Source organism: Mauremys reevesii, linkage group 9 (assembly GCF_016161935.1).
Source record: "Mauremys reevesii isolate NIE-2019 linkage group 9, ASM1616193v1, whole genome shotgun sequence".
Lineage (NCBI taxonomy): Eukaryota > Metazoa > Chordata > Testudines > Geoemydidae > Mauremys > Mauremys reevesii.
The window spans coordinates 58,889,122-58,907,335 of record NC_052631.1 but is presented as its reverse complement, the minus strand read 5'-3'; the positions used below and the strand labels follow the sequence as shown (position 1 = coordinate 58,907,335).

Below are 18,214 nucleotides of genomic sequence, written 5' to 3'. Positions count from 1 at the left end.
ACTTCGTCGGATATATAAGCTCCAGCAGTTCAAATAGCAGCTTTGCACATCTACACTAGAGGTATATGGATGGAGTTATACCAATGGCTAGAATCGGGACCTACGTGCAGTCTAGACAAGGTTTAAGTCACTCTTTGTTCAGCCATGGCCATTGAAGTACAGTTCTACTCTGAAAGCGGCCTTGTCAAAATGTCTCTTGGGGCTCCATCTTTATCATCTTGGGGAGTATGTCTACACAGTCTGCAGCTACATGCCTCCCAGCCCATATTAACAGGACTCACTAGAGCTCTAAAAATAGCTATATAGACACCCCCCTCCCTAGGTTTCAGAGCCCAGGCTGCAACTTCAAAGCATTGTCTATGCAGCTGTATTTAGAGCACTAGCACAAGCCCCACTCACCAACCGAAGCCTGTTGACCCAGGCTGGGAGGCTTGCTGCCACAGGCTGTGTAGACATACCAGATCAAATGCACTTGTTTCCAAGTAAACCATTGTTTTGTGTCTAGCTGTCAGCCTGCCAACTCACCCAGTGATCTAAGAGCGATGCTGGAATCATTCCTTGTCACACTGGGCTGCAGTAATATAGATTCTCGAACTGAGACTCCATTAGCATTATGTTAATGATGCATGAGCCAGAATAGAATCTAGCTCCCTCTCGCAAAGCTGTGCTGCCTCTTCTAGGTTAAAAGGAGCAATTTTTAGAAAGGTTTGCACTGGGAAAGCTAGTAGTTCTGCCAATTAACACAGGGAGAAGATCTGTGCAGTAAGAACAGCCCATGTTTACAGTCACTTAGAGCAGAAACGGACTTTGTTTAAAAGGCTGAAAATGAGAAAATCTTTGACGGCTCCTTCTGGAAAATGTGCAAGACTTCAACCTCAAAACAACCAACCATCTTCCATTCATATTTGCCTAAAAAGGCTCCTTACCCAGTCCATACTCCACGGACTCTGGGTGGTCATCGTCCCCCTCCTCACTGACCTTCTGGAGGTGCTGCAGATAGGCATCAGTGTGAAAGCTTGCCATCTCCTCCATGGAAGCCACTTTGGGCTTGACTATCCTAGCAAGACAGATGGAACAAGAGCAGTAAGGCAGATTCACAAGGCATAGCAGGAACTGCTTGACTGGAAGTTCCTCAGGTTAGGGATCTCAAATTAACTTATGTTATTAGGATACACAGGACACAAAACTCACAGCAAAGGTTGCCATTCTACTGAAAAAAGCCTCCTGCTCTGAGCTGGGCCACTGATTTTAATGGGTGTGAGGCAACATTATCACGGTTGCCTTTGATGTGGAGCACATGCAAGCACTGGCTTCAGATTACTGTGCAATTAATCTTTTGCCCTTGTTTGGATTCCATTTCTATTTTCACTTTTATTTGATGCTGTTCTGAGTTTGGCTGACTACAGATCCAAACATTTTGGTCACACACACAGATAGGTAACACCCATGGGCGGCCAGTCCCCCTCTCCCACTCCCTTCTATCCCCCTTCCCCCTCAGGAGCCCAGACCACCCCCACCATGGCCCCCGGGCCCAGCCCCGGTACGCCAGGTGGCCCGGCCGCAGCGGCTCCAACCCCCGGGCATCAGCCCCAGATGGCACGGCTGCAGCCACCCACAGTGCACCAGGCAGCACGACCCCAGCACCAGCCACCCTGAGTCCCTGTGTGAGGCAGGCCAGCCAGCCCCAGCCAGCCAGGGCAGAGTGCTGGGAACTGCAGGATGGGGCCTGGCCTGGAGGCGGAGCCACACTAGGCTGTTTCGGGAGGCACAGCCTCCCCCTGCCTATGATACTCACCACCCATGATAACATCTGTGTGTCACAGCCTGGTCTAGTCCCACTCTCTGAATGGACACCAGTCCATTATGATGGGATCCAATCTCTGGATGCCACATGCTGCTAAGCCCCTGGGACTGGAGAGTGACTGGTCGCTGGTCGGAACTCTGTGTCTTTCAGGCGCGCTCCCCAGTGCAGAAACACCCCTCTTGGGCAGTAGAACCCTACAGTCTGGCCCCCCAGACTCCAGAACCAATTTCATAGCCTTCCTGAATCCCTAGTTGTTTAGACAAATTCCAAGGAGTCCACCTGGCTATGGGAGCTCTGCTTTCTAGTTAACCCCTTCAGGGGCAACATCACAGTAAAGCAAGGAAATCCAGGCTTAACAAACAAATACGTTAACACACACACACACACACACACTTTACTGTTATGAAGCACAAGAGTTACAGATCAATGGAAAACAGCAAAACTCCTGAACGCATCCCCCCTCAATCTTATCTCACCCCCTGCCCTATTGTGAGTCTCTGTGTTTGGTCAGTGCTCCTGGAGGAAGCAAAGTCACTCCTACCTCCAGTCTCCCCAGCTGGTCTCTTGTTTTTAAATGATGAATTGGCCCCTTGGCTTAGAGAATATTAATCAGGTCTAAAAGACCAGGGAGCACCTGTAAAATTTTATGAATATCATATGCCCACCCATTCGATCTATTATTGTGTTGTTTGTTATAGGATAACAAGGGATTCATTCAAGCAGGAGTTGCTTGCACATAGCAAGAAAAGGGGACAAGAGCATCAGAAAGGACAATGCAGGTGTCAATCACTTTGAAGTCTGACCTCTGACACCAGGCAGACTTCAACACAGTCTGGAAACTACAGGAAGGGGATCCAAGTAGGAAAAACTGGAACAAAGAATAGTCCTTAAAGAACAGGAGAGAACGAGGCAGAGGAGTAGGCTGAACCGCTGTACCCAGAGATGGGGGTGTCTGGGATAAGCAAGGCCTTACCAGTACCTACATCTATAGTAAGAGAGATATGTGTGACCATAGATTTTTTACTGTGTTTAAAACCCCTTTCTCTGGTTATCATAGGTGCTGACTCTGTGGGTGCTCCAGGGCTGGAGCGCCAACAGAAAAAAAATTAGTGGGTGTTTAGCACCCACCAGCAGCCAAACTCCCCTCTTCCCCCCTACTCCTGCCTGCCAGTGGCTCTGCCAATCAACTCCTCCCCTCTCTCCCAATGCCTTCCGCGATCAGCTGTTTCACAGCCTGAAGGAGGTGCTGGGATTGAGGGGGAGGAGCAGGGGCAGAGTAGGGGTTGAGGGACAGTTAGAAGAGAGCTGAAGACACAGGGCATGTCATCTGTGTGACTAGAGAAGGGACAAATATGCAGCTAGCCCTGGAACTGTGACACTGGCCGCCGCCGCCACCACCTTTTCTGCCCCAAAACTTCCCCTGGGGAATTTCTAGGCATCACCCCATCGGGCAAGAGGAAAAAACGGCTACCTAACTTTCATAACTGTTGTCCCTTCTATTCTAGCTGTGCGCGCGACCACATGCGTGGCCAGAGATTTTTGCCTTACTGGTATCTGTAGGGCTGGCAGTGGCACCCCCTTGAGTGCCGCAATCATGTGCTGGTATATCAAGTGCCGCCGACCCTACACCCTCTCAGTTCCTTCTTGCCAGCAACTCCAACAGAGGGCTAGGAGGGCGGGTAATGAAATGGACATGAGCAACATCTAGAAGAACAACAGTTACAAAAGGAAGGTAACTGTTTTTTCTTCGAGTGCTTGCTCATGTCTATTCCATGCTTGGTGACTCACAAGCAGTGCCAATGGAAATGGGCTCAGAGTTCACAGTCTTGCAGCATGCAGCATTGCCCTCCGAAGCCAGCATCACTCCATGCGTGCTGGGTCAGCGCATAATGGGATGTAAATGTATGGACAGATGACCAGGTAGCCGCTCTACAGACCTCTTGGATCGGCACCTGAGCCAAGCCCGCTGATGACATTTACACTCTTGTCAAGTGCGCTTTGATTATCGCCGGTGGAGGCACACTCGCCAGCTCACAGCAGTATCAGATGCAGGCTGTGATCTAGGACAAAATCCTTTGAGCAGACACTGGGCGATCTTTCATCTTGTCTGCCACCGCAATGAACAGCCGTGTCCTGGAACGGCCGTATACTGTCGAGACAGAAGGCCAGCACCCTCCAGACATCCAGGGCGTGTAACCTGCACTCCTCTTTGGATTTATGGGGCTTCAGAAAGAAGACCAGTAAGAAAATGTCCTGGCCACTATGAAACTGGGAAACTATCTTGGGCAGGAACACTGGATGCGATCACAACTGGATCTTATCTTTGTAGAACACTGTATAGGGTGGTTCTGACATAAGTGCCCTGATCTCAGACACTATGTGGCTAAACATAATCACCACCAGGAACACAACCTTCCAGGAGAGAAAGAGAAAAGAGCAGGACGCCAGGAGGTTCGAAGGGAGACCTCATGAGCCTCGACAGCACAAGACTTAAATCCTAGGGAGGGACAGGGTTCCGGATGTGAGGGCAAAGATGCCACAGACCTTTCAAGAACCAGGCCGTCATGTCATGAGTAAAGACCGAAAGCCTTGGAACAGAGGGCGGAACACCGAAATAGCAGCCAGCCTGATCGATGACAGGGACACGCTGTGACATTCCCCTGGTGTTATCTGGACTGGCGATCTGCTATGTCAGTCCAATCCTTGACCCTGGGAGCCAGCCTTACCCTGTTCTGCTAGGAGAACCCCCAATCCCGGGCTGTTCACGCACAGCTTCTAGCATGTAAACCATTCCCAGCACGTGAGCGAGCACTTTTGGCCAACCGCTGCTTGGATTGTACAACTGAATAACAAGCCAATATCTCCAGTCCTAGAAACAATCCTAGGAACTTCCATCTTGCAGTGTCCAGTTATGCCCGCTGGATGCTGCAAGCTTATATGAGTTCATCTATTTAACAAAGAAATTGATATGTACCAGGCTTGTTATCCCAAGGGGAGTCTGTGACACGCTTCAAACCAAACACACTGCTGCAGGTAGAATAAAACAAATTTATTAAACTACAAAAGATAGCTTTTAAGTGATTATAAGTCAAAGCACAAGAAGTCAGATTTGGTCAAATGATATAAAAGCAAAATGCATTCTAAGTTGATCTTAACACTTACAGTAATCTTACAAACTAAGATGCTTCTCACCACAGGCTGGCTAGTTGCCCTTCAGCCAGGCTCTCTCCTTTGATCAGTGCTTCAGTCGCTTGGTGGTGGTGTCTGTAGATGGAGGTGGCAGAGAGAGAGAGTATGGCAAACGTCTCTCCCTTTTATCACGTTCTTTCTTCCCCCTTGGCTTTGCCCCCCTCCCCCTTCAGGGTCAGGTGAACATTACTGCATCGTAGTCCCAAACTGACCAAAGGAAAGGGGGGGGGGTGACTCACGCAAGAGTCCAACAGATCCTTTGTTGTTGCCTAAGCCAGTGTCCTTTATTCCTGTGAGGCTGGGCTGGGCTTGTCCCATACATGCCCTGATGAGGTGTGAACTGCCCCTCTGTTCCTGGAGAGTTTTGTTTGGGCTTGTTTTAAGCCATGAGGACACATTTTCAGCCTCATAACTATATACATGAAATTACAACCTATAACATTACTATAACAACAATGCATCATGAGCCTTCCAAAGACACCCGACATGACAAACTTTGCATTGGATACCACACAATCATATTATAAGGATGAACATGGGGGTGCAGGGTGTTCCCCCGAGATACAGTGTCACACCCTGAAATTTGAGGTGCAGATGATAATCCAGGATCACCTGCAGCGAGGCCTGCTTGGCACAGACCCACCGATCCAAAGCACAGCATGTGAATCTTCTCCACTTTGCCAGGTAAGTTGCTCTGGTAGAGGGCTTTCTGCTACCCAGCAAGACCTGTTGCAGCTGGGTCGAGCGTTCCCACTCTTCCGCATTCAGCCATGCAGTAGCCATGCTGTCAAGTGCAACACCTCTAGGTTTGGATGCAGGAAATTGTCGCGCTCCTGGGACAGCAGGGCTGGACAAAGAGGGAGTAGCAGTGGCCAAATCAGTGCTGGCAAGGCCACTTGGGAGCTATCAGGATAACCTTCGCCCTGTCCTGTTTGATCTTCACGAGGACTCTGTGGATCAGTGGCACTGGCGGGAAGGCATACATCAGGGCTCCCGACCACAGGAGCAGGAAAGTATCTGACATGGAACCCCTGTCCATCCCTGGAGCGAACAGAACACATAGCTTTTCCTGTTCTAGCAGGACACAAACAAGTCCACCTGGGGAGTTCCCCACTTTTGGAAGATCATACTAGCTGCCTCCAGATGGAGCGACCACTCGTGGTGAGACAAGAAGGTCCTGCTAAGGCAATCTGCTAGCGCATTTTTGGTCCTGGGCAGGTGCCCAGCTACCAGATGAATGGCATGCCGCACACAGAAGTCCCAAAGGCTGAAAGCTTCTTGGCAAAGAGCTGACGACCTAGCTCTGCCCTGCCTGTTGATGTAATACATTGCGGCAGTATTGTCCATAAGGACCTGCAACACCTTGCACCTCAGGGTGGGCAAGAAAGCCTGGCAGACCAGGCGAACCGCCCTTAGCTCCCTAACATTGATGTGAAGGGCCAGACTGTCCCACAGCCAGCGGCCTTGAGCGCTGAGCTTGCCCAGGTGGGCTCCCCAGTCGAGGTCAGAAGCATCTGAAACCAAGGTCGGGGATGGGGCCATGAAGGGAACACCCTCCAACACCAACCCAGGGTTGAACCACCACTTCAGAGACGACAGGATGTGATCCGGCACCCTGATTACCCAGTGTACGTTGTGTCTGTTGGGGGTGTAAACCAACACCAGCCATGCTTGAAGAGGCCAGAGGTAGAGCCAGGCATGACTGACCATGTATGTACAGGTGGCCATGTGGCCCAGCAACTGCAGGCAGGTGTGAGCCACGGTGAGCAGGTGGTTCTTCACATGGGAGATCAGGCATGCCTCTGGAAGGAAGGCTCTGGCTCGTGTGGAATTGAGAATCATCCCAATAAACTCCATGCATTGGACTGGCCTCAAGTTGGATTTTTTCTCGTTTATCAACAGGCTCAGGTTGCGGCAGGTGGAAAGCACCAGATCGAGGCTGCTCTGCACTTGTTCCTGAGACCTGCCCTTGACGAGCCAGATCGTTGAGATATGGGAAGACCTGGACCCCTCAACGTCTTAGGTAAGTGGCCACTGGCGCCATATATTTTGTGAAGACCCTTGGGGCTGCTGAGAGGCCAAAGGGGAGTGCCATAAATTGGAAATGGCATTTCCCCACTATGAAATGGAGGAAACATCTGTGACCTTGAATATGGAAATATGCATCCTTCAAGTCAAGGGCAACATACCAGTCTCCTGGATCCAGGGAGGGGATGATGGAGGTCAAGGAGACCATGAGAAACTTCAACTTCTTGAGAAAATTGCAGAGGCATCACACATCCAAAATGGGTCTGAAGCCCCTGTTTGCTTTCAGGATTAGAAAATAACGGGACTAGAATCCTTCCCTGTCATGTCCCGAGGGACGTCCTCCACTGCCCCTCTTGAACGAGGAGTTGCTCATGTGAAGGGTCCCTGAAGAGGGACAGGAAGGACGGGGAGTGGAAGGGAGAAGCAGCCAAAAACAGCAGGGTGTAACCTTCAGAAACTATCTCCAGCACCCAACCGTCTGAGGTGACTCGGGACCAGGTCGAACAGAAGGGACGAAGATGGTTGAGGAAATCAGGATGGATCCTGGGAGGTGACTGGCGTGTCGCTCTCGACCGCACCCTGAAAATGAGTGCTTCTGGCCCTCAAGGGTGTTTTGCTGGGCCGGGCTGCACAGGTGAGCGGGAAGAGGAAGGGCAATGGTGGCTGAAACTAAACATCTCTTTCCCTTCTTCTTGCAGACCCTGTACAAGGCTGCCAAGGCCTAGATGGCCGGAACTGCTTTCTTGCAGGCTGTGGTGTATGCATGCCCAACGAGTGAAGGGTGGCCCGAGGTCCTTCAACCCATGCAGCCTCACATCCTTCTGTTCTGAGAAAAGACCAACCTCATCAAATGGGAGGTCTTGTAGCAAGGTCTGCCTCATAACCACCGCCGACATTACCACTCTAGCCACGTCCCACACCATCTGGAGGGAGCACCCTCCTCCACCAGTTTGCCAAATTCCTGGGCCAAGCCTGACGGGAGGGACTCTGAACTTAAGGAGGGAGTCCCATAAATTAAAATTTTATCTCCCTAGGAGGGCCTAATGGTTTGCCACCCAGAATTGCAGGCTGGCAGTCGAATGAATTTTTCTTCTGAACAAGTCCAATCTTTTGGCCTCACTAATTTTTCTTTTGGGGGGCAGGGGGTAGTGGGGGGAGGGATCGAGCTGGTATGACCTTGTTTATCTTTTTCACTGGCCGCGGAGGCCACCAGCGAGTCCGGAGGATAGTGGGTATAAAGTTATTCAGATCCTTTGGCAGGGACAAAGTATTTCTTTTTGGCCCTTTTTGAGGTGGGAGGGATGGGTAAAAGGGTTTGCCGGAGGAGCTTGGCAATCTTGAGGACACCATCATGCACTGGTAGTGCGACACGGACTAGGGTAGAGGCTGACAGGACATCCAAAAAAAGATGTCCACCTGCTCAGCCATTTTCTCCACCTCCAAGCCCAAGTTCTCAGCCAGCCGACGAAGCAGGGCCTGGTGTTCTTTAAAATCATCCGGTGGGCTGGCCCTCGAGGGTCCCGCAACAGCCTCATCTGGGGACGAAGATGATGACTGCACCGCTGGGGGAGAGAGGCTTAGGGGTGGGTGCAGTTTCCTCTGCCTCGACCTCTGAATCGTGCCTCATGCACCAAGCCTGGTGCCATTGGTGCCAACAGCTGTTGCTCTGAGGCGGTTGCTGATTAGCGGTGTGAAGGGGGCAATGACATAACTGGCACTCCCCACGCGCTCCAGTAAACCACTGCCCTGGCCACTGGCCATGCTGCCTAGGGTGTCCACTAGCACTGGTGCAGTCTAGGCGAGGGGCTGAACTGAGATTCTGTGCCAGAGGAATCCCCTTCCGGTGACCACGGTGGGGCCGTCAACGCCTGAGTTTGTTTGCTGACTGTCTCCAGTGCCTGGAGCGAGGGGATCAGTGCCGGTATCGAGGGGACCGGTGCCAGTGGGACCAGAAACGCAATGGGGGGCACTCCCAAAAGGCAGGCGACTGGAACCTGCGCCGAGAGGACAACTGGTGGGAGGGCAAACAGTGCTGGTCGTACGGAGACCAGCGTCTTCCTCTAGGCGATCCATGCTGAGATGGTGGATACCACGATCACAGTACCGTGACCTAGGGCGAGCCCCAGAGAGTCTGGGCCGTGATTCCAGTGATCTGTGGCGCGGAGGTGGAGAGCATTGCTTCATCTTGGGGGATCGGCAGTGCTCTACTACCCCAAGGGGTCTTAGCAGCTGGCTTGCCCTCATGGAGAGCCTTTACCGGTTTCTGAGACACGTGATGCATCGGCGGCGCAGGCAGAAGCCTTTGCTCTCTCAGCCCCAGGGAAGCTTGTGAAGGCATCAATGCCATCCGGGGGTTTAGGTCCCACGCCGCTCCCAGGAGTTGGTGGTGGATCTTTCAAGGGGCTAAGGGAGGGACGAGTGTGGGGCTCCAGAGTGGCCGTGTGGCTCGAAGTGGGTCCCTTGCCCAATGACCCATATCCCTTCTTGCCTGATGCCAGGGAGCCATGCTTCCTAGCCTTCTTTTTGAGCACGGGTGATGGGCAATGGTGCTGGGCGGAGCCCAGTGCCCGGGAGCACACCGAGGCACTCAGTGAGTCCTGGTGGGATGGAAGTTTTTTGGTGAGGGCTCTTGGGGCAAGGAGGGTTAGGACTGCATGCATGCCTAGATGCGAAATAGGGCGGTGATGTGCTCTCTCACATCGCGGTAATCGGCCTCAGTGATCTCTTCAAAGGTCTCATGCAGAAGCTGGGCAATCAGCTTGCACAGGCTCCTTGGCACAGCTACGATGCTCCTCATCCCAGTAATGCTAACATGTCCACACCACTGTGCCGTGACGGGCAGGGGGACCATTGCTGCACACAGGCAAGCTGCATATGGGCCAGGGCGGAAGCCGCATTGTAGTAGAAAACCCTCCCTTGCTTCCCAGGTCACCCTCAGCAGCGAGATATCTTCCAGAACCAACTCATCCTGTGGAAAATGTGGGGACAGTGTTGAGTATAGGGGCCCCCTGCAGCTGTTGGCTCTCCCCAAGGCACAGAACCCCAGAGGACAGTACAGCTGTGAGACAATCAGTCCCCCTTGCCCCTGTGCTTACTCACCATTTTGGGGCTCCTGTGGGTTATGTGTGCTCGCTTTGGGACAGGCAATTTCTGAAGTCATGCAGCAGTCCCTTAATGAAAATCAAAAAGTGCAGGTGTGGCGGGAGAGTGAAAGGAGGGTCTGCCAGCAGAATGCGGATCGCTGGCACCAAAGCACGGAGCAACTGCTAAGCATCATGGAGCGCCAAGCGGACTCGATACAGGCGCTCGGAGCAATGCAGGTGGAGCACGTCCGCGCCCACTCCCCCCCTGCAGCCCTTGTCCCAAAACTCTTTCCCTTGTGCCTCCATGTCACTGCCAACCCACTTTCCCCAACATCCGGGTTCTTATTGCCACCAGCTGCCTTCAACATCTGTAGCTTCACCACCCAGCCCACCTGTAGCTTCACAAACCACCACCCGCTTCTCTACCATCAGGGCAGCTCTCAATCTTGTGTCCTTGCACCGCACGGTGGGGGCAAGCTCAGCACACAGTCCCATGAAAGTGGCTTTTCTCATCCAAAAGTTCTGCAGCCACCGTTCGTCATCCCAGACTTGCATGACGATGTGACCCCACCACTCAGTGCTTGTTTCCCGAGCCCAAAAGCGGCGTTCCACTGTGGTGAGCATGTCCGTGAATGCCACAGGCAATCTCGTGTTGTAAGCATTGTGTGAGTTGACATCATTGTCGGACTCCTCACTGTCACTTAGTAGCTTAAGGATTAACTCGACTGCAATTTGTGATGTGCTGGCGAGACCCATCAGCATATTCCTCAGCGGTTCGGGATCCATTTCCACATGCCAAAAGGGAAGAGAGCACACAGTACAAAAAACATTGAAAATGTGCCAAATGTGGACGGAAGCACAGGGATTGCTGGGATGCGAAGCGATGCATCACGGGGTATTGAGACAGGCCCCAGAATGTCCCGCATCCCCCCGCCCCCTTCCCATAAGCCACAGCACCAGAATAGGAAGAGGTGCTCTGGGGGATAGCTGCCCATAATGCACCGCTCCCAATGCCGCTGCAAGTGCTGCAAATGTGGCCACGCCAGTGCTCTTGCAGCTGACAGTGGGAACACACTGCAGTGCTTTCCCTGCTGCAGTCTCCAAGGGCTGGTTTAACTCACAGCGCTCTACTGTAGCCATGCCCTGAGAGGACATAGGGTCATCAGTGCCTGATATACCAGCGCATGAGCACGGCACTCAAGGAGGCACCACTTCCAACCCTACAGATACCACTAAGAAAAAATCTCCAATGACCATGCACATGCGCACACCTAGAATAGAATCGACATGAACAAGCATTCGAAGAAGAGCCGGGATTCCTTTAAGATGCTATTGCTGGACACTGCTCAGAGGTTCTATCATCTGTAGCACGCTAACAGGCGTCCAGTATGTTTGAACACATACACCAGCCCCCTTAAGCACTGGAAGGGAAGAGGAAACCTCTTTTCCTCCTTACCCAATTCCCAACACCCTCCTGAGGGAAGGGCTCTTCAATACCCTACTCCAAACCTCTGCCTGAGTCCTTTTGTACCCCACAAATTCTGAGTCCATTGTACCCCACAAATAGCTCTAAGACCTGGCTAGACTGTTCTCAAGCAGCAACGAGAAACTGACATGGTCTATGTTGGTTTCCCAGCTGCCCATCAGGCTCTATTAGCAGTGGGAAAGCTAATCAGTGCTTGGTCACTGTCACTCATTAATAAAAGTTGAAGATGGCATGGCACATTTAAAAAAAAGCACTAGATATTTAGTACCTGGAAGACTTTTCTCATCAGATTCTGATGATAAATCACATCTGTCATAACTACTGTAACACTGTCCATTTAGCAGAACAAGCAAACTTTGCGTACAAATCAACAACACTAGACGTCAGTGTATGGGTTTTATGAATGCACAGAATGCAGCCTCTACCAATCCTGCACTATGCAGCATGGTACTGAGTTCCTGGTGAGCTGAGGATACTCAGCACCTACAGGATCAGGCAATTAGCATACACTCTTCAGGAAATAGATGATGTGACTTACCTCATGTGGTCAAGTAAGGAATATGCTTTGATCAAAGAATGCACCATACTGGCCTACAGAATAGAAATGTAAGAGCACAGGTTACCAAGTTATGCAAGGGTTACCAAGCAGGCCTGTGCCATACATAGAAGAATGTCCCTAACCCAGAAGCTTGCAACGTAACCCCCACACAAACATAGAGCAGATATGTCAGAGATCCTAAACTGAAATGGTGCTGATATGTACCAAAGGTCCTTCATTATTAGTCTTTACCGATTTCCCCCCAAAATTCCTGGGTTTTGGGAAAAAAAACAACAATATTCGGGTTTTACTGATTTTCATCGAAATTTTGGCTTTTTCAGGACCCAGGAATTTTTCGCAGGGAAACCAGATGGGACTGTGTGGAAGGGTGAGCCAGGTTAGGAGGGGCTCTATACACCAGGGGCCAGTAGTCAGGGCTGCAGCCTTCTGCTCCCCTTCAGAACTCAGCCCTTCACCCTGGCCCCATCTGCTTCCTCCGCACAGTGGCAGAATGAGATGGGCGGGGAGCTAGGCCCTGGAAACTGAAAGGGCTGGACCGCTACAGGAAGTGGAAGGCTACTGCCACATGGTGAGACTCTGCTTCCCTCCACCCCGACTCTGCCCTTTGATTTCAGTTTCTACCTATTTTCTCCAGTTTTTTTAAAAAAAAAAAATTAATAAAAAATGAAAATCCAAATAAATTAAAAAATATAATGAAAACAAACCCAAGAGCCTTATATATACCACACAGGTGACATCCATGTGATACACTGCATTTATCATGCATCTTTGACCATCTCACTTGGACTCTGCCCACTGATCCATCTTCCAGGGACTATGTCAACCACTCCTGGGCTGTGAACAGCTTCAAAGAGCCTTTTCTTTATTTTCCTTTTCTTTAATTAAAAGGAATCACTCAAATATTTCTTTCCCCCCACCCTTATGTGGATTTCCTTCCCAGTGTGACTTGGATGGGTTTAGTGCTTGAAAACTATGGTTATAGGCAGCCGTGGAGAAACCTAAACAGCAATACAGATACAAGGCTTGAACATCCACTCACTCCTATTCACACATGAAATAGTTCTTCTGAAGAATGTGGCATTTGCAGAATACATGGGGGTGCAGAGTTTGGCATAAAGATTTTATCCAGGTTTATTTGAAAGCTGTCTGTCTCAAGCCAACACCCTAATTTTGGTACTACTCAAGCAAGGGGCAGTTTCTCAAGCCTGTTTCACTCTTTCAACTACCAGAAGTTTTGTATGCTCTTAAGCTTCCCTGGATCAGAGGACATTGAAAATGTCCTAGCATGTGGTGCCCTCCTCCCCACCAGGAGAGGCTGGCAATCCAAGAGACTAGAAGACAGCAGCTTGGTTAGAGACTGCCAGGTCTGCTGAGATTCCCCCCTCTGGAGTTAAGCATAGGGAAGAGGAGAAGATTTTTACATAAATGTTATCAAAGCAAAACAGATTTATGCCCCATTTTTCTAAACAAGGTTCCCTGCTCCTGATTTCTCCCTTAGCCAGGTTTTAAAGATCCTTACAAAGCCTTCTGGGGTACATTAGCTCCCATGTTGCTATTTCCTCACATAAATCTCTTTCACTTGGCAGCTCCCCTTTTCCCCTCAGCCAGCTGAGGCTCTGGAGCAGGGAGCATCTCTTGCTATGTGTCTGTGCGGGGCTGGGCACGAGGGGGCCCTGATCTCAGGCAGGGCCTCCAGATGTACAAACAACAACTATAACACAGATGCTCTGACTGGCATGGGAGGCACTTCACTTCACACTGTTTTTGTACCCACCTTACTGCTACTCCCAGGCCGCTGGATTACACCAACCCTATCTCAGCTGGGATGGGAAAGTCACAGCCTGCTCCCCAGGGCCAACTACCCTCCACCCAGAAACCCTACCCCACACAGGACGCCCCAAACTCCCCACCCCGTCCCCCCACCTTCCCACCCAGCCCATCACAGCTCCCCACCCCGCTCCCAACAGGGCCCCCAAGCTCCCCATCTGCACCCCACAGTGCCCCCAAGCTCTCCACGCCACACCCCCCAAACTCCCACAAAGCCCCCCCAAGCTCCGCACACCACACTCCAGTGCCCTGCCCTCCACAGGCCCCCCGCTCACCCACCCGTTTAGGCACTTTGCAGAGCGAGTCGCACAGCGCCAGGTACTCCGGGCTGCAGACATAGACCGGGGGCAGCGGCGAGGCCGCTTCCATCGGTTCCCGAGCCGGCTCCGCGCCCTCCGGCCTGTGCAGACCAACGGCACGCCGGGAACTGTAGTCCTATAGCGCGGCCTGCCCGTCCCAGGGCATGCTGGGAGCTGTAGTCCCATGAGACATACTCCAACTTGTCTTCTTTCTAAAAGTGCAGTGCCCAGAACTGAGGTCTCAACCCTGCCGAGCAGAGCGGGACAGTTCCCTCCCCTGTATCAGATACCCCACTCCTGTTAATACACCCCTAATAATATGAGCCTTTTTCACAACCAGGGGGAGAGATAGCTCAGTGGTTTGAGCTTTGGCCTGCTAAACCCAGGATTGTGAGCTCAATCCTTGAGGGGGCCATTTAGGGATCTGAGGAAAAAGCACCACCAACAACAACTACTTGGTCTTGCTAGTGAAAGCAGGGGACTGGATACAATGACCTTTTAAGATCCCTTCCAGCTCTATGAGATAGGTATATCTCCATACATTATTAACTGCATCACTTATATTCCATCAGTGACCCACTAGCACCCCAGATCCTTGCCCACAGTGCAAACCTGGCCAGTTATTCCCCATTTTGTGGTTGTGCATTTCAATTTTGCTTTCTAAATTTTGCACTTTGCACTTATTTTCATGAAATCTTGTAGATTTCAGACCAATTCCTCACTTGATCAAGATCCTTCTGAAATCTAATCCTGCCCTCCAGAGTGCTTGCAAACCCTCCCAGTGCTGTAGTGATTATAGATCACATTCTTTCAAGAGAAGCATTCACTTTAGTGCCTTGACTAAACACCAGGTCACATTATTTAGAACATAAGAATGGACATACTAGGCCAGATCAACGATCCATTTCTGAGAGTGGCTGGTGTCAGATGCTTTAGAAGAAATGAACAGAACAGGGCAATTTATCATAGAATCATAGAAGATTAGGGTTGAAAGAGACCTCAGGGGGTCATCTAGTCCAACCCCCTGCTCAAAGCAGGACCAATTCCCAACTAAATCATCCTAGCCAGGGCTTTGTCAAGTCAGGCCTTAAAAACCTCTAAGGATAGAGATTCCACCACCTCCCTAGGTAACCCATTCCAGTCCTTCACCACCCTCCTAGTGAAATAGTGTTTCTTAATATCCAACCTAGACCTCCCTCATTGCAACTTGAGACCATTGCTCCTTGTTCTGTCATCTGCCACCACTGAGAACAGCCGAGCTCCATCCTCTTTGGAACCCCCCTTCAGGTAGTTGAAGGCTGTTATCAAATCCCCCCTCACTCTTCTCTTCTGCAGACTAAACAAGCCCAGTTCCCTCAGCCTCTGCTCATAAGTCATGTGCCCCAGCCCCTTGATCATTTTTCTTGCCCTCCGCTGGACTCTCTCCAATGTGTCCACATCCTTTCTGTAGCGGGGTGGGGGACGGGACCTAAAACTGGATGCAATACTCCAGGTGTGGCCTCACCAGTGCCGAATAGAGGGGAATAATCACTTCCCTCGATCTGCTAGCAATGCTCCTACTAATGCAGCCCAATATGCCGTTAGCCTTCTTGGCAACAAGGGCACACTGCTGACTCATATCCAGCTTCTCATCCACTGTAATCCCCAGGTCCTTTTCTGCAGAACTGCTGCTTAGCTAGTTGGTCCCCGGTCTGTAACAATGCATGGTATTCTTTCTTCCTAAGTGCAGGACTCTGCACTTGTCCTTGTTGAACCTCATCAGGTTTCTTTTGGCCCAAGCCTCTAATTTCTCTACGTCCCTCTGGACCCTATCCCTACCCTCCAGCATATCTACAACTCCTCCCAGTTTAGTGTCATCTGCAAACTTGCTGAGAGTGCAATCCATGCCATCCTCCAGATCATTAATGAAGATATTGAACAAAACCGGCCCCAGGACCCACCCTTGGGGCACTCTGCTTGATATTGGCTGCCAACTAGACATGGAACCGTTGATCACTACCCGTTGAGCCCGACAATCTAGCCAGCTTTCTATCCACCTTATAGTCCAATCATCCAGCTCATACTTCTTTAACTTGCTGGCAAGAATACTGTGGGCGACCGTATCAAAAGCTTTGCTAAAGTCAAGGAATAACACATCCACTGCTTTCCCCTCATCCACAGACCCAGTTAACTCCTCATAGAAGGCAATTAGGTTAGTCAGGCATGACTTGCCCTTGGTGAATCCATGCTGGCTGTTCCTGATCACTTTCCTCTCCTCTAAGTGCTTCAGAATTGATTCCTTGAGGACCTGCTCCATGATTTTTCCAGGGACTGAGGTGAGGCTGACTGGCCCATAGTTCCCCGGATCCTCCTCCTCCCCTTTTTTAAAGATGGGAATTACATTAGCCTTTTTCCAGTCATCCGGGACCTCCCCCGATCGCCATGAGTTTTCAAAGATAATGGCCAATGGCTCTGCAATCACATCCGCCAAATCCTTTAGCACCCTCAGATGCAGGGCATCCAGCCCCATGGATTTGTGCTCATCCAGCTTTTCTAAATAGTCCCAAACCACTTCTTTCTCCACAGAGGGCTGGTCATCTTCTCCTCATGCTGTGCTGCCCAGTGCAGCAGTCTGGGAGCTGACCTTGTTCATGAAGACCGAGGCAAAAAAAGCATTGAGTACGTTAGCTTTTTCCACATCCTCTGTCACTAGGCTGCCTCCTTCATTCAGTAAGGGGCCCACACTTTCCTTGACTTTCTTCTTCTTGCTAACATACTTGAATAAACCCTTCTTCTTACTCTTAACATCTCTCGCTAGCTGCAACTCCCAGTGTGATTTGGCCACTGATATAGAGACATTATGATATTTTCTGTCTTAGTAACTCTCTCTTTCCTAATGGTTCCTAACATTGTTAGTGTTTTTTTGTTTTGTTTTGTTTTGTTTTTTACTGCTGCTGCACATCGAGTGGATGTTTTCCATAATGACTCCAAGACCTTTTTTCTTGAGTTGTAACAGCTAATTTAGACTCCATCATTTTCTATGTATAGTTGGGAAGATGTTTTCTAATGTATATTATTTTGCATTTATCAACATAGAATTTCAGCTGCCATTTTTTAATAGGCAGCAGGTTTAAAAAAAAAATGAAGTATTTTTTCATACAACACACTGTCAACCTGTGGATCTCTGTCAGAGGATGTTGTGAAGGCCAAGACTATAACAGGGTTCAAAAAAGAACTAGATAAATTCATGGAGGATAGGTCCATCAATTAGCCAGGATGATCAGGGATGGTGTCCCTAGCCTCTGTTTGCCAGAAGCTGGGAATGGGTGACAGGGGATGGATCACTTGATGATGACCTGTTCTGTTCATTCCCTCTAGGGCACGTGCTAGATGGACCTTTGATCTGACGTAGTATGGCCGTTCTTATGTTGCCCGGTCACCCAGTTTTGTGAGATCTGTAATTCTTTGTGGTCAGCTTTGGACTTAACTATCTTGAGTAATTTTGTATCATCTGAAAACTTGGCTACCTCATTGTTTACCCCCCTTTTCCAGCTCATTTATGAATATGTTGAACTGCAATAGTCCTAGTACAGATCCTCAAGGGACCCCATTATTTACCTGTCTCTACTGTGAAAACTTGACAATTTATTCCTACCCTTTGTTTCCTGTCTTTTAACCAGTTACTGAGCCATGACAGCTTCCTTTGCTTAAGAGCTTTAGGTAAAGGTCCTGAAAGTCCAAGGATGCTTAGATTTCCCAACATTTCTTCCGCAGTTCTATACTGATGAGTGAGTCCTGGCTAATGTTGCTGATGCTGGTAAATTGCCTATGATAGCCCATGTCAGCAGTGTGAACACCCCATTCTCTCATTTTCACTGCTCTAAGTGGTGTGACTTCATTCACTTCAACTGAGTTACAACACTGCAAGAGACAGAACTGGGTACAGCTGTAAGTTTGGGG

At 50.2% G+C, this 18,214-nt stretch overlaps 1 protein-coding gene across 6 annotated transcripts in view; it reads right to left on the bottom strand.

Annotated features, from left to right (window-relative positions):
* HDAC8 (histone deacetylase 8) overlaps positions 1 to 14,402 on the bottom strand; it is a 114,750-nt gene extending 100,348 nt beyond the window's left edge. For 3 of the 6 annotated variants that reach the window (XR_005584723.1, XM_039488784.1, XM_039488788.1), the window contains exons 1-3: positions 14,256 to 14,402; positions 12,129 to 12,181; positions 927 to 1,057 (exon numbers count right to left, since the gene is read on the bottom strand). Coding sequence is in view for 5 of the 6 variants with exons in the window: in XM_039488784.1 (XP_039344718.1) it covers positions 927 to 1,057; positions 12,129 to 12,181; positions 14,256 to 14,345 (274 nt within the window). In the remaining variant the exon portion in view is untranslated. The remainder of the gene's footprint in view (positions 1 to 926; positions 1,058 to 12,128; positions 12,182 to 14,255) is intronic. The other 3 variants (XM_039488786.1, XM_039488785.1, XM_039488787.1) reach the window with 3 other exon arrangements.
* Positions 14,403 to 18,214: the final 3,812 nt, after the last annotated feature.